Below are 20047 nucleotides of genomic sequence, written 5' to 3'. Positions count from 1 at the left end.
TAATAAAAGTCGAATTCGAGATGATTCATTTATTTATTTGTCTTTTAAGAACAGATAAGCCATATACATAGATCAAAACACATTAACTAATAGAGATAAAGATTTATAGACAACACCGTCCTTAAAACTATATAATTATAGAGATCAGACGCAAGTTAAATATACGGTTTTACCCTTAAAAAGATGTTCGCTACTTTAAATGTAATATGTAGCTGCTATATATTACCTACGTGATATTTAGAGTAGGAATTGTAAAGATTTCTCAAGTAACTTCTGACAAATACAGGCATGTACACACTCTTTTCAATCCTACCGATTTAATCTGTGGCCTTAGGGCACAAATGAAAAATATCCATAACGATTTTTTTTTTTAAATCTTCGCATTTTTATGTGTCTCCTTTCCTTATTGCGCTTTGTAAAATTTTGTTATTCACACCATATTTCTATCTAATTTAGTAAGAATATATTTGATGTTATATTTTTTATAAACTACGCTTTTAATTCTCAATCGCCAGAATATAAGCCTACTCATTTGCATAAAGCATCATTTCGTTGTCACCGTAGCCCGCATTTGACAAAAGTTTTAAAAAGACAAATGTAAGAATTAATTCGAATTTCAAAACCGTAGCCATAAAGATAGAAAGTTATGATTTGTTCTCCACTACGTATATACTATATTTATTAAATAACACGTTCTAACATATATTAAATCACATAATTTTGATATGTATGTGTTGAATGGAGCACCGTCGATGCTTGATATGTATCGAACTCCACTAATTACTAAAAAGATCTAAAAATGTTTCATAAACACTACAATACCGATCATATTAAAATAATTGTACTTTATCCACTACTGATTGTTATCTATAATATATTAAATAGTTCTAAGTTACAATGATATGTTCTCGTGGTCCTACTTTGGAATATTTTCCAAAAGCCAGATACAAAGCGCATGCATTCCTTACTTTTCCTTATACATATTTTCTATATATCTACCTAAGAAATGAATATTCTTTTGACGTTAAGATAATATATTCCTTTATTTTTTTGGACATTGCCGTATCAATGGAGTCGCCTCTGACATCGTTTTGGGGTAGAAAGCCTTAGGTATATTTTGCATTAAGGGCGACATTCATTCTCTCAAACGTAGCGAAAAAAAGTTGTAACCAAGATCATGAACAGTGCTTTTAAACATACCACGTAATATTTTTTTTACTACTAGTTTTACTGATGTTAGACATTCTATACTATTTGGAAATAGCATTTTTATTAGCACTTCCATGATGTAGACGCGAGTATTTCCTTGGTCAAAACTCAGGTTTAAAAAAAGTTAAAATAAAGCCTATTTTACAATAGATAAAATATATCTACTTATCCTACTGTTATTCGAAAATTAATCGTTATCGACTACCTAAATGATTTTAAATGTAGAAATGCGTGAGACGCAGCGATTTATTCGAGATATTTAATAAAAATTGAGATGCAATCGTTCGATTCGAATCGATTCCACGTGGCCGGTTGTAGAAGACGATTACGAATACGAACAAGTGCTTCTCGTGAAATTTATTTCAAGCATACACCATTCTCACGGGCGCGGAAAGAGAAATTTCAATTTCTCTTATATTTAAAGGAGTCGTAGGGAAGATAGCTGTAGAATGAGGAGCTGATGGGACCAAATTGGACGACGTGGTAGTAGTCAGAGGCCGACTCCGGTGCTATTCAATCGAGAAAACCGGTGTTAACCAGCTTCTCCAGGAAAAATTTGACGTCGCCAAGTTCATTGTCCTTGATGCCAAGAGATTTCAGCATACCAAGATCTCCGTTCTCAACTGCCATGAATACGGAGCGGAGGTGTTCGAGGTCAGATCTCATCAGGTGAAGAGCTGCACCGAAGTCTTCAATGGTTTGCGATTCTGGAATTAATAATTATTAATTATATTTTGAGTCCATAGAATAGTCCAATTTTGATAAGATTATACGATACGACTTAAAATCTCTTAAAAAAATCATGAGTATATTTACGACCAAATGGAGTAGATTCATGGATAAATTCTGGATAAAATGGATAAATATGATTATGATTTAAGTAATAGTTCATAGTTATAATATCGAGGTCTGATAAAACCGGGGCATAAAAATATAAATGTAAAATAATTTATTCAAATTATGAGTTCAATGTTATTTGGCGACAATTGTTGAGAGCAAAGTAGTTTGGTAGTTTATAGTTGTTGCTTAGAGCAAGCGAATTTAAATTTAGTAACAAAACCCAATGAGCTTTAGCCACTCCTTTTTATTATATTATTTCGTGTATATTTACTTATATAAATATTTTACCGGATTATATATGTAACAAAATATTACAAATGAATAAAAAAGATAATTAGGTTCAGAAGCGAGATAGCCGACTCGTTAGAATACGTATGTATATATTCACCGATCATTGCGGTTTTAAGCAAGCACCACTGAATTTACACATGCTCAATTTATGTTTATAATTCATCTCGTGTTCGGCAGTGAATAATAACATCGTGAGGAACCTACATGTGACTTATTTCAATTAAATTATGTCATGTGTGTATCCACAACTGTCATTGGAGCAGCGTGTTGGAATTAGCTCCGAGATTTCTTCTCAAAGGGGGATGAGGCCTTACCCTTAGCCTTGTGGGAATTTATATACTCTGTACTTTAAAAAATGAAGCCATTAAATATTTTACAATAGAAAATAAGGCTAATAAAAAATCCTATATATCTTTCCTGTTTCAATTATTATTTAGAAAATATTAAGTTTATTTACCAGATAGAGCAATAGCGACTTTCTCCACGCCACCGAGTGGTTCTAGGGCATCTCTGGCCTTGCTCCCGAACAGCTTTTCCAAATAATTGGGTCCATGCGAAGCTATGAGTGATTGTAAAAATGAAGCGGTTTCTTCTACAGGTGGTCGTTTAGCTGAAAATAAATATAGAAAAATAATTTAAAAGTATTCAGAAATATATATGAATTTTGAACAGAATGCTCTGCTTATATTTTTGAAATATTAAGTTGTGTTAATTAGAGTCGTAGTATATATAAGAGTATATATAAATAAGCTCATTCAACTCTTCTAACCGATAATGAAGGAAAATATAAAAAAGATACCTTAAAGTTATTTAGAAGATCAGATGATTTAGTTCTATGAACGCAACATTAATCATACTTAGTGCAATTAACTTAAGAGCTTTTCTAAACGAAAAACCAATTAGAAGATTCGATTAGGTGTTTGGACCAAGTAAACAGTTTTATGGCAACATGTGACGCGATTAGATAAATAATTACTCGTTAAACACTTAATTTTTATAAACTCGTTTGGTGTATATGTTTGTATCGCTTGTTTTGTTTGATCAGGAGTTGAATATGCTTTAAAAAAAATTACTGACGATTTTTTATACAGTTGACTGTTTGACGCTAGGATACATGATGAGTGGTAGGTACATTTGCATCTAGACGGGCTTGCACAAAACCCTCCAACAAGTATTTTCTCTTAGATTTCCTTATTACAAGGTTCTAGGCCGTTATTTTTATGAACTACAAGTACTAATTTTTTATGTAAAAGACCATTTTTGGTTTTTTTTTTCCAAATAGTAGATGTTATTCAGCTCATGATCTTTATCACGCAGAGAGCATTCGCAATGTGTCTGAAGATTTTTTACGATTATTTGCTCACTAGTTCATGGTGGAGCAAAATTTTAGTTGGTTATAACTGTATCTTTCAATTTTGATAAGTTGGAAGGACAATGTTACTACTTAGAGAATACTTAAAAAAATAAAAAATATAAAAACTGATATATTAGTATTTTAAACGTATATCGGAGTGAGCGTCGTTCAATGAAATGTAGTATTTAAAAGAAATAAAACTATCTAAATGTTTTTGACATAATATATAACCGTTTTGATGAAAACTGATGCCAATTTTCTTTGAAAGAAAATATTACGTGTTTATGCAAAACTTATTCAGTGGGTTTATTAACGAAGCACAGCGGACCGTATTTCGGAAACTTCAGAATTTCAAATGTATTCAAATAAGGTTCAGCTACACTTTTCCAAAGTTCGACCAAAATGTATATTTTATGCAAGTTTAATGTATAATTTGTAATAAATTGTGTTTTAACAGCTGTTTGACCGAGTGAGTTTTGGCAAGAATTTATGAATGTGTTAAGTAAGTATAAAGTAACCATATGTTAACGTTCATTAAAGTGCATATTTTCTTTATTTATTTAAATTATCAATTAATAAAAATTTGTAGATATTTCAGTGGAAACAAACCTTTAGAGCTGTCTTAAATATATTTTATTCTCCTACTGAATCTGCTATAGTTACTATTTTAAGTCGACGTGGCAGCTCGAGAACATAGTTATTTTTTTCAGAATCAATAAAGGGTAATTATTAGCCTTCGAAATAAAAAGTTGGTCAGAAGATATATTTATCTTATTAACAATTAATTCTTAAGCATAGTTCTTATTTACAGAAACTCAGTTCATAATAACATTTGTGAGTACTTCAGCTAAGCATAATACTCCATACGAGTATATTTTAATATATATATATATATATATATATATATATATAAATAAACATGTTCATAAACTTGTACCTTACACCATTACATAGCTTATATACATACATAATGGAAAGTTAAGCTACAAAGGAATGCTTAAGATTAAGATAATAAAGTCAGCTTAAACAGCTTCCCCGTTTACGGGCAAAGAAAAACAAATATGGAAATGTTGTATTTTAATTATCTTATTACACTATTAGGGTTAGTAACATGTTGTTTGATTTCTATTAAAAATAGTATTAATATTTTTTATTTTCTTTCGTATTTTGTTTCGAACTTATTCATGAGACAATACTTTTAGAATTACATAAGTTGCAAACCATTTAATTTTTTATTTAAAAAAAAATAACAATTTGCAAGATTGCATCGTATATTAAATCCGACTTGTGAGAAAATACATGCGTACTCTCTATTCTATCCCTCGTAATCCGATAGACCGGAAACAGTATAGGCGATCAGGCTTTACGTTCGTTTCAAGGCAAGAGAGTATAAAATCTTCTAACAAAATTGACAGAAAATCCCGATTGTATTACATTCTCCCAAACCGAGGTTTAAATCCAGTCGGTATGTAAATTTGCACACGAATGGTAGTAACGTAGGTGAGCACTAAAGGATTTTGAATATTCATCTCCCAAGAGGGTTAAATAGGGGGATGAAAATTTGCATGGAAGTTCGTGAAGAATTTGAAACACGGTTGTTTTCATCGCAATAACTTGAAATAAACATTACTATATCTATATATATAAAAGCGAAATACCGCTCACTGATTAATCCCGAAATCTGAGAAACTATAATACCTACAAACTTGAAATTTTTCGGGTAGATTCCTTAAAGGGTGTAGACATCCGCTAAGAACGGATTACGAAACTCCACCGCTAAAGGGGTAAAACGGAGGTTGGATGTTTGTGTTTTATAAACATCGCGCTTTCAGCTCATTTGTTATAAAATAACATCGAGGAAATTACGTAAATAATATTAGCTTTTCACGACCCACCATGGGTTAATAAATTAAAAAGCGAATAAACATTTACATATTCATCTCAATATTACTGCTGCTTAAGACTACTGATTACGGTACTATAAGAAGTATAAATCACTTTTTAAACCGCCAACCACAGCATGTAGTATATTACGTTTGTTGTTGCGGTAATCACACTGACTTTTTAACTCTTTAACCCGCAACACATTGATACTAAGTATAAATGTTTTGTAGAAGAAAAAATGTATGATATCTACATAGAATAAACCACTAATAAAGAATATTCACAATTACTTTAAACATTTTTTTATTTCATGGAATAATTCCCTTTATTATAGTCATTGGCTAAATGCTCCCAATAAATTAATTTCAAGGAATGCTGAGATACATATAATTCTGAACAAAACAGAAATACGATAGATATTTCTTTTAATATAGAACATCTTTTTAACTCACAGTGGAGTAGTGCGGTTGAATAAATCCCAAATCTTATTAAGAAGTTAAACCGAGAAGCTGTGAATTATTTTGAGGTATGGGGTTATTTTTACCTGCCGTGCAAAGCTTGGAATCTTCATCGTAGCCGTCAATGCAGTCCGGTGCTCCGTCGCAGAGATACTGAATCGAGATACAGTTTCCGTCGACTGGACACTTGAATGGCTCGTAGGGGTGACAGTATTCTGAAAAATTTCAAAGCAATACAAGTTATGTAGAAACATATAGTAATCGATTGATAAAAATAAATAAAATATTGCTTGTGATGTTTTGTATGTATTTAAATTTATTTGCGTCTGTGTCAGTCTGTTACTTAATTTGTAAGCGTTCGATGTTAAACAATAATTTTAATGATAATAAAATTAAACACATTGCACTTAGGTATATGGAATTTTTTTCAATATGTTAAATTTCTTTGTATTCTTTTTTAATTCTGAAGTTTCTTGGTCCGTTGCATTTATATTCTAAATTAGTTTTCGTTTCCCGCGGCGTCGCTCGCGCTACAGGAGTTGATCGAGGCATTTGATAGAAAAAGTAGCATATGTCCTTTTTTATTGCTTAAAAATTTTTCATACGAAATTTCATCAAATTCAGTTCAATTGCCTTGCAAACATAACATACAGACAGAGTTACTTTCGCATTTATAATATAAGTATAGATTAATTATTTATATTAATAACTAACGAAGCGGTGTTGTTTAAATATAGACAATTCAACGACGCTTCATTGTGAAGTTTACTTGAATAAAATACATTTGATTTGATTAATTGATGGTAATGTTTTCTTCTACGGTACTATTCATGAAACTTTTATTAATTTAAACCAACTTTCGAATAGTAAATTAAGAATTTTATTATCTTTTAAATATTATATCCTTTACCTAAACGAGATAGAAGAAAAAGGTAATTCAGAAGCAAAGAAGCCTCGTGTCTACAAAATTAAAATAATTAAATGGTTCTGTATAACGTGTTCCATTTGCGGAGGGTTCTGGGAATAATATAATTATTTAATAAAAAAAATACATAAAAGTAATTTCTCAAAAACGTAGGGAGCTCGTTTTATTGTACTTAGTATATTTATTTTATTTAAATATAAGCTCGTTTCAAATTATTATATACTTTATATCCCCTCTGGATTTGTTCAGGTTTAGTTAAGAGTTCTTTGTAATAAACTAGTTATCGCCCGCGGCTTCGATCGCGTTTTAGGGGTTGGTTGTCATGTGTTAGGCAAGTAAAGTAACCTTTGTCCTCCCTTGCAGTACAAGTTTGCTTCAAACCAAATTTCGTCAAATTCAGTTCATTGGTTTGGCAGTGAAAGGGCGACAGACAGACAGAAATTTATAATATTAGTATAGATGAAAACGTAGGAGTTGAGAATAAAACAGATTTCTATAGTTTATTTAGTTACGATAAATATATAAGCCGAGATGGCCCAGTGGTTAGAACGCGTGCATGTTAACCGATGATTTCGGGTTCAAACCCAGGCAGGCACCACTGAAATTTCATGTGCTTAATTTGTGTTTATAATTCATCTCGTGCTCGGCGGTGAAGGAAAACATCGTGAGGAAACCTGCATGTGTCTAATTTCAACGAAATTCAGCCACATGTGTATTCCGCCAACCCGCATTGGAGCAGCGTGGTGGAATATGCTCCAAACCTTCTCCTCAAAGGGAGAGGAGGCCTTTATCCCAGCAGTGGGACATTTACGGGCTGCTTATGTTATGTTATGTAAATATATAAGTTCTTCAATGTTCATTGATAAATCACGGCATACTTAATCTGGTACATTTTATTTTGATTTTGATTCGCATATTAAAATATTATAAAATTTTCATGAAAAAAACCTAATTCAAAAGATATTCTGAGAAAATTAATTATATATAATATTTGAGCCTTTTATTAATTTCATCTCGTATTTACACAATATACAATTTGTTTGTAGTAATTTAATTAAATTAGACATAATACGTAGGTTTCCCCGCGATGTTTTCACTGCCAACACAAATTAAGTACACAAAAATTTTAAGTGCTTGCCTTCGTTTGAACCCGCAATCATTGGTTAAGATGCACGCGTTATAGTCACGAGGTTAAAGTCAAGAATGATGTTCTAACAAAATGTAAATTAATTATTTATTTAATAAAAAAATCTATTTAACTTAATTACCATGTTTTTTACGTATCCGGTTTGGAAGAGAACGTGTTATACGATTAAGCTTTATTTGTAACCAGGTGAACCTGCGACTTTAATCGCGCGAAATTTATAAAACACAAACTTCTATCCCCGTTTTAAGTTCCGTTCTTAACGGATGTCTACACCCTACAAGGAACCTTCAAGTAGGTGTTATAGTCTCTCAGATTTCATGATTAATCAGTGAGTGGTATTTCGCTTTTATATATATGTAGGTATATCGCCTCGCGAAGAACAAGAAGGAGTATTCAAAGCTGACTGCCAACCTTCGCTAGTCGGAGTGGCACTCGAAGAAGAAGAAGAATATGTATATCGATTTGAATGATTATGATGATCGCTCGTCTAGTATGTTTTGCTTACTTTCATAGTATTATGTCTTATGTGATAGCGTGTTCAGTTAAAAAAGGAGCTAGAAACTCACTTCGGGATGATTTTAAGAGAGTACGTATAATTACAGTTTCGTCACAATATATTCACAACAATGCTATGTATATTCCTAGTAATGTTGATCACTGTTATACAATTAGGGATAATTTTTGTATAAACACGAGAAATAAGGATAAGCTTATAACGCCAAGTTTCCGACTCCGAAAAGTCAATAAATCCTTCCTGGGACAAGGTATTGGTTCCCATAATAAAATTGCGCAGGTTTTTTTAACTTTGCCGATTCACATAATCAAATCGTTTGTTAAAAAAACAATAATTACTATTATTTAACATAAGATTGTATAGATGATTAAAATCGTGGAGCCAAACTTGTTGATTTTCGGGCAGGATATATTATATATTTTTAATTAATTGACATAGTAAAGACATAAACAAACTTAATGGACATAGACAAAGTTGGAGCTTTTGTCGATTAGTTTCGATAGAATCTACATTCCGAACCGGTGGTAAAATGATGATTCAAAATTGCTTATAAAAGCCATAACTTAATACTTTTAAAGTATATTTTGATTTTGAACAACTTTTTAATGGCCTAGAGCTGGCCCGTGGTATCCACATCATCAACGTGTATTTTCTCTTAGATGAATAGTTGTAGAGGATTCAATGTAAATAATTCTTCCGTATAAGAAAATCATTGGACCCAATAATTGTGTAAAACGTTTCCAAAGTGCTTCTAAGGGCTTATTCCAATAAAGTATAATTTGATTTGATATAAATAAATGTGAATACACAAATAATATCGTTGAAATATCATTCGTGCTTACTGATTCGTTATCTAAATTTTCCGCTTCAAACACACCTATCAGAGGGTACAAAAGAAATTGCCCGGAACGACGTATTCTAGATACCGCGCTGTGATTATAAGTATTTCCCGGGAGAGGCAAGCCGTAATGAGAGGAAGGATTCAAAAGAGCTAGGAAATATTTACGTATTTGCTTTTTTGTTATACTCTTTGTTTTATAACATAGGTCGGAGAAATGGGTAACATGATGGTAAGTGGTTACCTCAGCCTATAGACATTGGTACTATAAGAAAACATTGCTCATTCCTCATACCATCAAAGCGCTTCCAACCTTGGGCCCTAGGTTATGTGCCTCGTGCTTGTAGTTACATGACTGGCTTATCTTTCAAACCGGAACACAACAATACTCTGTATTGCTGCTTGGCGGTATAATATATGATGAATGGGTGATACCTACCAAGTAAACTCATAAATGTCTCAGCGGCATTTTACAACAAAATGTATAGTAGAAAAATTCTATGAAACAATATGTGAATGTACCAACTCATTAATCGGTTCAATATGGTCGATGTTTATTAATCTCAAACAAAAATACAAACATACATTTGCACTAATGTATGTTTGTACATTAGTTATTTATTATTTACTTTGATCGAATTAGTAATATAATCACGTACATGAGACGTAAGTATAACCTTATAACGTCAAGTTTTCGACTCTGCAAAGTCAATAAATCCTTCTTGGTTCAAGGTATCCGTTTCTATAGTAAACTCCGCAGATATTTTTAACTTTGCCGATTCATAAATTCAAATAATTTGTAAAAAATACATTAATAAATAATTTATTAATAATAGCTAAATACTTGTTGACTTTCAGGCAGGATATTATATAATTGTATTTAACTAACATAACTTTGTATTTTAAATGTTGGGAAAGAGTTACTTCTGAGTTTCTGGTCGGTTCTTCTCGGTAGAATCGACATTCCGGACTGGTGATAGCTTCACTTAATATAGTTTTGTTGAATGTCTAATCAAAAGTGCTTCCAGTAGCCTGCTCAAATAAAGTATATCTTGATTTTGATTTTGATATGGATAAGACTATCAACAACATTTTGACTGGTATAATAATATCTGTAATCTTTACATAGTATAAAACAAGTCCCTTTGTATGCTTAAATCTTTAAAACTACGCAACGGATTTTGATGCAGTTTTTTTAAATAGATAGAGTGATTCGAGAGAGATTTATACATTTTTTTCGCTTACATTGTAAACGCTGGCTGAACCCTACGAGATATCAGATCAAAATAATGTACTTCAGTATTGTACACCTTAAAACAGTCTTCAAAAAAGTCCGCGATGGTATATGTCTATCACTTAGGGATTACCCACATTGCACCCGTGCGAAGCCGGGGCGGGTCGCTAGTAATAATATTATATCAAAAACACTAACAGTGCAGATCAGATCTGTGCGGTCAGTGATTCAAAATTCTCCTTAGAAGTTTAACGTTTCCAATATTCCCATAATGTAATTAGTAAATATGTTGAACATTTAAGATATAGGTACTTGAGGCTCACGAGTAATTAAACGTAGTTAGGATTGCTCCAGAGTTGTCCCCTAGGCTTACTTAGAAACTCCTGTTAGTTTAGCATAACTTTCAACAATTAATGTCTACATATGATATGAAGGTAGAAAATTAACTATATAAAATTGTTTTCATCGAACAAACTCAAAATCAAAATGTACTTTTTGAATTCGGGTGATTATTTGATGACGATTATTTTACTTGGTAGCACATATTTTACCGCCAAACAGTATCAAAATACTTCGTATTAATTATGTTGTGTTCCGGTTTGTGTGAGTAACCAGTGTTAATTTTTTTTTGTGTATAATGTAATAAGTAGGCGGACAAATGTTCCACCTGATGTTAAGTGGTCACCACTGCCATCCCTCGTATCCATCCATCCCTTTAGTACACAGGCACAAGGGACATAACATTTTAGTACCCGAAGTAGTTACTGGCACATTCGATAGGCATACGTGATGATTAATCTTTCTCATAGTGCAGTTGTGTATGGCGGTGGTGAGCATGTGACTCATGTCAGTGTCAAAATTTAAAATAAAAAAAACATATTAAAGCTGCCATTGGTTCGATATGAAAACGAACATTTGTTTTTAATCATTTAATTTATATATATATATATATATATATATATATATATATATATATATATATATATATATATATATATATATATATGTTAATTAAATATCCGTAATTTCTCTTATATGATTTAAGGACGTGATGTAATTTTGTATAGGCCTAGGTTAAGAAAATTGTTAATAAAAAAGTCTGGAATAATTGTATTTTATAAAGATTGATTTCATCAAAGTCAATAAAAAACGCCTAATTATTCCATTTTACTCAGTTTTGCTTTTGCTTTTGAAGTTGTTTTAACATGATGAAGAGCAAATAATAATTGCCTGTCATTATATAAAAAGTATTTTTAAAATGCTTAAAATTAATAATAACGATAATCGAGACATCATTAAGTAAATCTGAAACGATTCGATTAAATCGATTTATGAAAATATAATAAGTAAATATAATTTGAATTATCCAAAAGCACACAAAATATCAGAAAAATTATTAGAACTTGCAATATTGAACTGATTATTGCAATATTAGTTAAGTTATGTAATTTTCTTGTATACATTTATTTTTACTACTAGACTTTTTACATTTTCTTAATTTGAATATACTATAAATAATCCTTTCGTAAGATATTGCCAAAATCATCGTTATCGTAAAAATCCATTATTAAGCGATTATACTACGACTTTGTATTAGGTATACAATTTAATGATAATCTTTTTCTCTGTGATATTAATTTATAACAACGTACTAAAAACGACTTCCGTGGTCGAGTAGCGTGTACACCGGTTTTCATGGATGCGCCACTTCAAGGTCCCGGGTTCGATGTAGAAAACGTTCATTAGTTTTCTATGTTGTCTTGGGTCTGGGTGTTTGTGGTACAGTCGTTACTTCTGATTTTCCATAACACAAGTGCTTTAGCTACTTACATTAGGATCAGACTAAGTATAAAAAAAAAAGTTTGCCTAAATTAATTCGTTACATTTCATTAAACGTGGGAGAAATATATATTGTTCTTAATTAAATTAGAATTTTTTATTAAACTTCGATACAGAATGAAATAAATTTAAGTTACTTTACATTTAATTCAACACTGTAACACTTTTGAATCGTCTTGATTTAAAATTGCTTTTATGAGTCTTTTTGAATAAAGAATATTTTGATTTTGATAATTAAGAATATTTTAATGAAATGAATATATTAGCTACCGAGAAAGTAATCTTATAAACTTAACAAATATGTCTGTAGGTCTTATAAAATTAGCGCCATCTTAGGCTAAGCCTTAATCAGTTAATATAAATGACCCTGTAATTCCGCTAGACATTCTGTAATCACTGGATTAAATTAATAAAGATGTCAAAAGTTTTTGTACTAAATTGATCTGTAAAATTTTAATGAGAACATTAAAGTCTTGATTGCGCAAGATGAATAATCTTCTAGTTTGGTTTCAGTTAAAGACGATCACTCAGCAGGATAATTCTTTTGTAATGTAACAATACAGATTCGAACATTACATTTGTGACTGAGAAGAACTGAGCATTATAATACGCAACCTGTAATGATACTATTTGTAACATAACAGAACAGAATGAAGTGTCAAAGTCAAGGACAAAAATCTTTATTCAATATAGAAGTGATTACACTTGCTTATTGATAGTCAAAAATCTACCACCGGTTCGGAATTTAATACCTCGGACCTGAGAAGAACCAGCAAAAGAAACTCAGCGGGATATATATATATATATATATATATATTTCCATTTTGCATGTACAATAATAATTATATTTTAGTTATTTGAAACAGCCTGGGAGGCGATCATTTCATTCTCAAGGTGTGCAGTCAACTAATAAGTCTTTAGTGTTGTAATATCCTTTAGCACACAAACGCTCTTTAACGATTCTTTTGAATTTTACAATTGAATAATTTTGAACGTTTTCTGGGATCCTGTTATAAAAAAGTATACATTGCACCAAAAAAGAATTACTAACCCTGTGTAATCGGGTACTTGGAGTAACAAGTTTATTTTTGTTCCTAGTGTTAATAGAATGTACGTCACAATTTCTGGGAAAATCATTTATATTTTTGCGTACATACATAACATTATCAAAAACAAATTGAGAAGCGACTGTCATTATTTTATTTCTTTAAATTTACCTCTTAACGAATCTTGTAACGAAGTGTGTAATATAACGCTCAAAATCGATTCTTGCATTGCTATATGAGCCGTTCCCCCACCGGGAGCATTTGTCTGTTTTATTACTGTTCAGATTAGAGCGTTTCATAAGTGAGTGACTTGTAATGATACAATTTGTAACAATACATCAGCGAGCGAGGAGAATAGAACATTACACCGCTTCGCCCGAAATTGTAAAAAACAATTGACTCCGCTGCAGGCGAATACCTACCCTAGGATTGGTATATTATAGGCGAGTGTTGCCTGTGTTTTAAATTAAACAGGATGTTTTAATTACGTTTTAATTTATGTTTTCTGACGTGAAAACGTGTTTTAAATTTAAAAATGAGATTTTTTTTTATTTTCTTTTTTTATTAAAGATTTACAAAAAAAAATCACAAAAAGAAGAACTCGTTAATGTGTTACTGCTGAGCGTGAGCTTCTTAAGTAGTTCGACCGTTTTCCGCCACACTGCAAATATATTTGGGTCGCTAACAGCGATCATAAATATTATTTATTGTTTTTCTCGACGTTTTGAAAGAGTTACACCCGTCGTGGTAACAATGGCTCAGTCTTATCAATTTGTAAATCGTGATAAATTCCGACGCAGTCTTGTTCTGTGTCGTGATAATAATTGGGTGCAAGTTTTTAAACCAGTGAAGTGATACTTGCCTTAATAAAAACCTACGCTAACTTGGTCGATTCATAAATTCAAATAATTTGTAAAACATACATTGGTAAAAAGGGCACATTATTCAATACAAGATTATATAGATGGTTAAAAAAGCGTGGAGCTAATACCTTGTTGACTTCCAGGCAGGATATATTACAAACATATAAGTATAATTGTATTTAACCAACATGACTTTGTATTTTTAAACGTTGAAAAATAGTAGCTACTGAGTTTCTTGCCGGTTCTTCTCGGTAGAATCTGCATTCCGAACCGGTGGTAGCTTCACTTATACTCATATAGTTTGTAAAATTACGATTCAAAATTGCTTGTATAAGCCTACTTGAAAAAAGTATATTTTTATTTTACAGCATTGATAACCCCACTTATTACAGCATAGATTTAAGATTACTGACCTTCCATTACGATAATTTTTGTAATGACTATTAGTCCATTTTAATAATTCCCTCTACTTAAGCGTGATGTTAGAATTAACGACAGGGTCAGCATCAAACCTTTGACCTTTACGTGAACTTAAGTAATGGACACTTTATCTTTCATTTCATGTACGTCACGGTACGTCTAAGTTATTAGGTAGTGACCTACATTGTTATGTTTCCGTTTGTAATTACTCAGGCAAACTCAAAGGTGGCATAAGGAGTGGGCGACGTGGGACGCCCACGACCTCGCGGTTAAAGTTAAAGGAACTTTGCGCTCCCAAAGTTAAGACTTAAGTTCCTGCGTTGGATATGTACATAACTCAGTTTCGTACAGTTTAAAATTTTTAATTAAATATCTCTTAATGTACGAAAATAATATCAAAGATGTTTTCTTCGCATCGTACAGGCTAATGTCTGTATATATTTAAATAGTTGAAAAAAGGTCAAAGGCCCCTGGTTAAGACGGCCCTGCCCAAAATTTTAATCTGGCTCCGCCACTGGGACCTTACTCCTTACATCGCCTGTACACCAGTGCTATTCTCACTAGTCATCTCGTTCGTATAATTTTGAAAACGAGTGTTGAAAAAAAGTTGAACTCACTTTGATACTTAATTTGAAAAGGAACTCTTAGTTTCCTCGTACATAACATTCTGTCTCCTGCGGTGAGTGTCGAATTTATACTTAATGAATAGTCCTATAGATTACTAATTATCTTGGTTTGTGGAACTTTGTAATTAGATGCTGCTTTTCAATTACAAGGGCAGATAGTGGTTCCTTAGATAATGATGTAATTATTTTATATTCCCTACAGTAAATACAATTATAATAAAGCGTGTGATTTATTCTAGATATTCACACATTATCTTTATATTTGTGTGAGTATATGCATCTATTAACTCCTAAGCCGATTTAATTTAATGCGTAATATCAAGGTGCCTACTTGATAAAGTTTCTATCAACGCGGGTTTTTTTATTAGAAATAATAATTAAACATTCTTATAAATAATAATTATTGCAAAATGTTTCGAATGTCGACTGAGTGGCGAGGTGGAATAAGCTCCAAGCCTAAATAAGAGAGGAAGATTTTGATCAGCAATGAAACATTAATAGGCTTACTTGGTTAACCTCTCGTCACATATTATATCGCCAAACATAGTATTGTTGTATTCCAGTTTGAATAGTGAGCCAGTGTGACTACAGGCACAAGGGGCAAATCATTTTAATTTCCAAGGTCAGTGACGCATTGGTAATATAAAGTTTGATTAATATTACGGTGCTAGTCTATGTCTATGGTCGTGGTATAGTCTATGGTCGACGGTGACCAATTACTATCGAATAGCCCGTTTGGCAGACTACCTATCTGAAATATAAAAATGTTGTTACATTATATACTTTACTTATTAAATTATTGGTATAGTTTATAATTTTATTCATAAAGTGCTTTTTAAGACAAGTTCGCAGTTCGAAGGAATGAATGAATTTTTAAACATTACGAAAAAATGATTAAAATAGATTCCCCATAGATAAAAAAATTAAGATGTTATAAAATGAATATATTTTATAAAATGCCAAGATAAAAATGTCCATGAATTAATTATATATCGTCTCTGAGAAATGAAAATTGCTAGTGTGGGCAGACCAAACCGTACTGTAGACTAATTTTAATGAATATTGCTAAGTTCGTTATAAATATAAAGTTGACTTGTGGCATTTCAAAGTTGAGAAAATGACGAAACCTCAGAACTTACGAAGGCTTTGACTTTGTATCATAGTAAAGTTTGACAGAATTTAATTAAAAACAGCAAACGAATGTTCTAAATGAATAATGTGCGAAGTTTTTAATATTATCAGTAATATCATGTGTGATATTGTGATATAACTATATAAATATCTCTATATTTTATTGTTATTGTTGGATAGGAATAAAATATGTGGTTAGTTTAGTGGCCACTATTTCACAAATATTTGATACATAAAATATTTCATTGGGGATTAAAACTTACAATACTATATACCACACCACAGAAATATACACACACCTTTACTGTTACTATAACTGTAAAAGTTGTAGTTGTGTATACAGATACATACAGATGTACGTGTGTATTTGTGTGTGTCGGTGTAAAGTGCGTGTTGATTGTTACAATTTTTGTTATAAAAGACGGAATTAATCTTTTATGTCTGAGTGTAATAAAAAAATGAATTTAAGAATTATGTTTCGTAATAATATTGTACAAATGTTTCGATCTGTTTACTTACCGGAGCGTTTATTATGGTGTCCATAAAGTCGATTGAGGTCAAGAGACTCGACAGACCCCGGGGCGCAGCAGACAGCCACCAACGCGGCGACACACGCCACTACACGACACGGAGACATAACTGGAAAAAAATATATAAGAATGTTATAAAATATATCTATATATCTTGCAACAATTCCACGCGGTCATGTATAGTAACTTTTTTTTTATTTGTATATAGTTAAATCCGTCACGTGAATAATTCTAAAGTAAAGAGAAATTAACATTTATTTTACTTAAAAAAAAATTATTTACTTAAATCGATTATTAAATAAAAATTACACTAGAAATCACCGAGACTAGGAAGTTCAACAATACAATCAAACTTACAAAATTATATACATACGAATAATATTTTAAATGGATATATTCGTCATATTTATTTCGATACTATGTTTTAAATAATCGTATTGGTAATATATAGGCTTTGATGAATGAAAAATCGTAATAATTCACAGTGATTCACTCAAAATCACTTGTTTAAGCCAAAAAATATGACTTATCTACGTTCGAGCTTAATAAATGTAACGTTTAACTGTTGCTTACTGCTAGGTACTAAAGCGCCATTTTCTCTAAGGAATATAAGACAAACACTTTTTACACACTTAACAATCCCATGACAAAAACGTATGTCCTATACAAATATTTGTCATGAGAAAAGAAATAGAAGCGAACGATTGGCTATAAAATAACATAATATTATAAGAAGAATTAGTCTAACTATCCGAACGTCATGACGTTAGCTGTCAGAATTGTTTTAATTTTATTCACTTTTGGCGGGAGCGCGTGATACAGTCCGCGTATTACTGTTGTACTGTTGTATATACCTATAAAGTAATTTGTTATTAAATAATATAATCTTGTAATATATTTATTAAAAGAAATTTTGTTGTGCTAATAATATAATTATAGCCAATCATATTATATTGATTTGTGTTTGGACAATTAAACCTGGGTATGTGGTCACTATTGCCGTTATATATGACAAATTTTATTTATAAGCATAAAATGGAGACGTAACGAATTAATAGAAAAGGGAACTGAAAAAGGCATTGACAACTTTCAATGATTAAATAAATTTATATTCAGTAATTGTAATTTAATAATACTTAATTAAAGTTAAATAGAAAAAGATCTCACTCTAGTTGATGTAGTGAAAAATTAAGTGTCAATAAAGTATACTCTATTACTGTCTTTGAAACAGAGAGCAATTTTATAAAAGGGACTTACATTTTTATTAAGGGCCATTAAGAAGATTCAACGAAAATCTTTTAAATAACCGTAAAGAGTATTTCACGGCACTTACGTTATTGCCGAGAAACTCTAGTGAAGTAATGAAAATTGGTGTTTTTATAAGACTTTAAATAATTTTGGATACTTTTGCGATATTCATCAAATATGCTAAGATATAATTATTCAGTGTTCATAAAATTTAGTTAAATTTTTCAAACTTAATTTATGTTTTGTGCCTGCGACTTCGAGCGCGTTTTAATTTATCAAAAACGTTATTGTAGTTCGCAGATTCTACTTTAACTTATTAATTCTGTATTAGGCAGCTTTTGTGATATTAAGTTGTTGGTGGGTGACACCTACGTGAAGGCGGAGTGGTGGAATGCGTTAGTGACAGTATTTAGACATTGTAGCGTGGCTTTATTATTATTTTTTAAAATAATTCTAAAATAAAAGTCGAATAAGTTACTTCTTATTACATCAGCTGAAATCATCCAGTGAAATTCTCGTCTTAGCCGTTCCAGAGATTAGACGTAACAAACAGACAGACAAAAAATTAAAATATTGCTGTTTTGATATATGTACCGTGTATACACTATTTGCATTTAGTAAAAAGCGGTTATTTAAATATTACAAACAGATACTCCAATTTTATTTAATGTATAGATATAAGAAATTAAGAAATGGCTAATAATCTTTCTTTGTGAGAGAAAGAGAGAATGGTTGTGAGAGTCTCTGACTTCTTAAATATTCTTAGAACAATGACGGCTTCATTTTTACGAAGAATGAGAATCGTATAATCTGCATCGGTGCGGAAACAACAGATTTAGTTTAATTTTATTTTCTATATTTCTAACTATAGATTTGATTAATTGGCTCAAATAAAAGCTATTATTATTATTATTCAATGTAAATAAATAAAGTATGACGTTCAGTCAGAAGCATTATCGTTCAGTAAATCGCAACCCATTGCTTTTCTATCTGCTTAGAATCTCTCTAGGTAGGAAAGTTCACGGTTTTTCTTCTTTTGCGTGCAGTTGTGATTTAGGTCACGCTACCTTCCTGCTTTTTAGGAAATTGTTATGTATCTATTCACGCACGCGCCTTTCCACGTACAATTGTCGGGTTGCATTAAAATATATAATCTAATTCGATTTTTTTTTGTTGTTTATATTATTACATTACACGTGTGTCACTCGACTAATGAACGTTGATAACATTTAGCACGCAGGGGCTGGATTTGAGTGCGTGAGTAGATCTATATATATATTACACTTATTATGTGATATAAGTAATATTCTTTATTCAATTTAGTTCATATTTAACGTTCTTTGAGCCGAGAAGGCGTGGATAGTAAACGTAGCTTCTAAATGATGATCTAATTTGAATCTCATCTGAACAAGCATCATGGCAATATATTCCACTTACCGCCAGTTCAAATTTAAATAAAAAACAATGATACAAGTGAGATAATTAATGCAACTATCAATAACGCATTCAACAAAAGCTCAAATTGTCCAACCGAAACCCGATTACATTTGCAAACGATGTCATATCGAATATTTATCATGCTGTGTGTCAAATATTTCGACGATGTTCACAGTCCCACAGACATAATTAAAACAGCCGCCGAACGAGCGA

The 20047-nt window shown here is 31.4% G+C and overlaps 1 protein-coding gene across 1 annotated transcript in view; it reads right to left on the bottom strand.

The window, feature by feature from the left end:
- Positions 1 to 14: 14 nt before the first annotated feature.
- The window catches only part of LOC125071286 (IDLSRF-like peptide), a 100426-nt gene continuing 80393 nt past the window's right edge, over positions 15 to 20047 (bottom strand). The window contains exons 2-5 of the mRNA XM_047681464.1: positions 17139 to 17258; positions 6123 to 6251; positions 2798 to 2950; positions 15 to 1916 (exon numbers count right to left, since the gene is read on the bottom strand). Coding sequence (XP_047537420.1) covers positions 1723 to 1916; positions 2798 to 2950; positions 6123 to 6251; positions 17139 to 17256 — 594 coding nt within the window. The 5' untranslated portion in view covers positions 17257 to 17258 and the 3' untranslated portion in view covers positions 15 to 1722. The remainder of the gene's footprint in view (positions 1917 to 2797; positions 2951 to 6122; positions 6252 to 17138; positions 17259 to 20047) is intronic.

The sequence above is a fragment of the Vanessa atalanta genome, chromosome 19 (genome assembly GCF_905147765.1).
Source record: "Vanessa atalanta chromosome 19, ilVanAtal1.2, whole genome shotgun sequence".
In the NCBI taxonomy this organism is placed as follows: Eukaryota; Metazoa; Arthropoda; class Insecta; order Lepidoptera; family Nymphalidae; genus Vanessa; species Vanessa atalanta.
The sequence above is the reverse complement of the archived record's forward strand: the minus strand, read 5'-3'. Positions and strand labels throughout refer to the sequence as shown.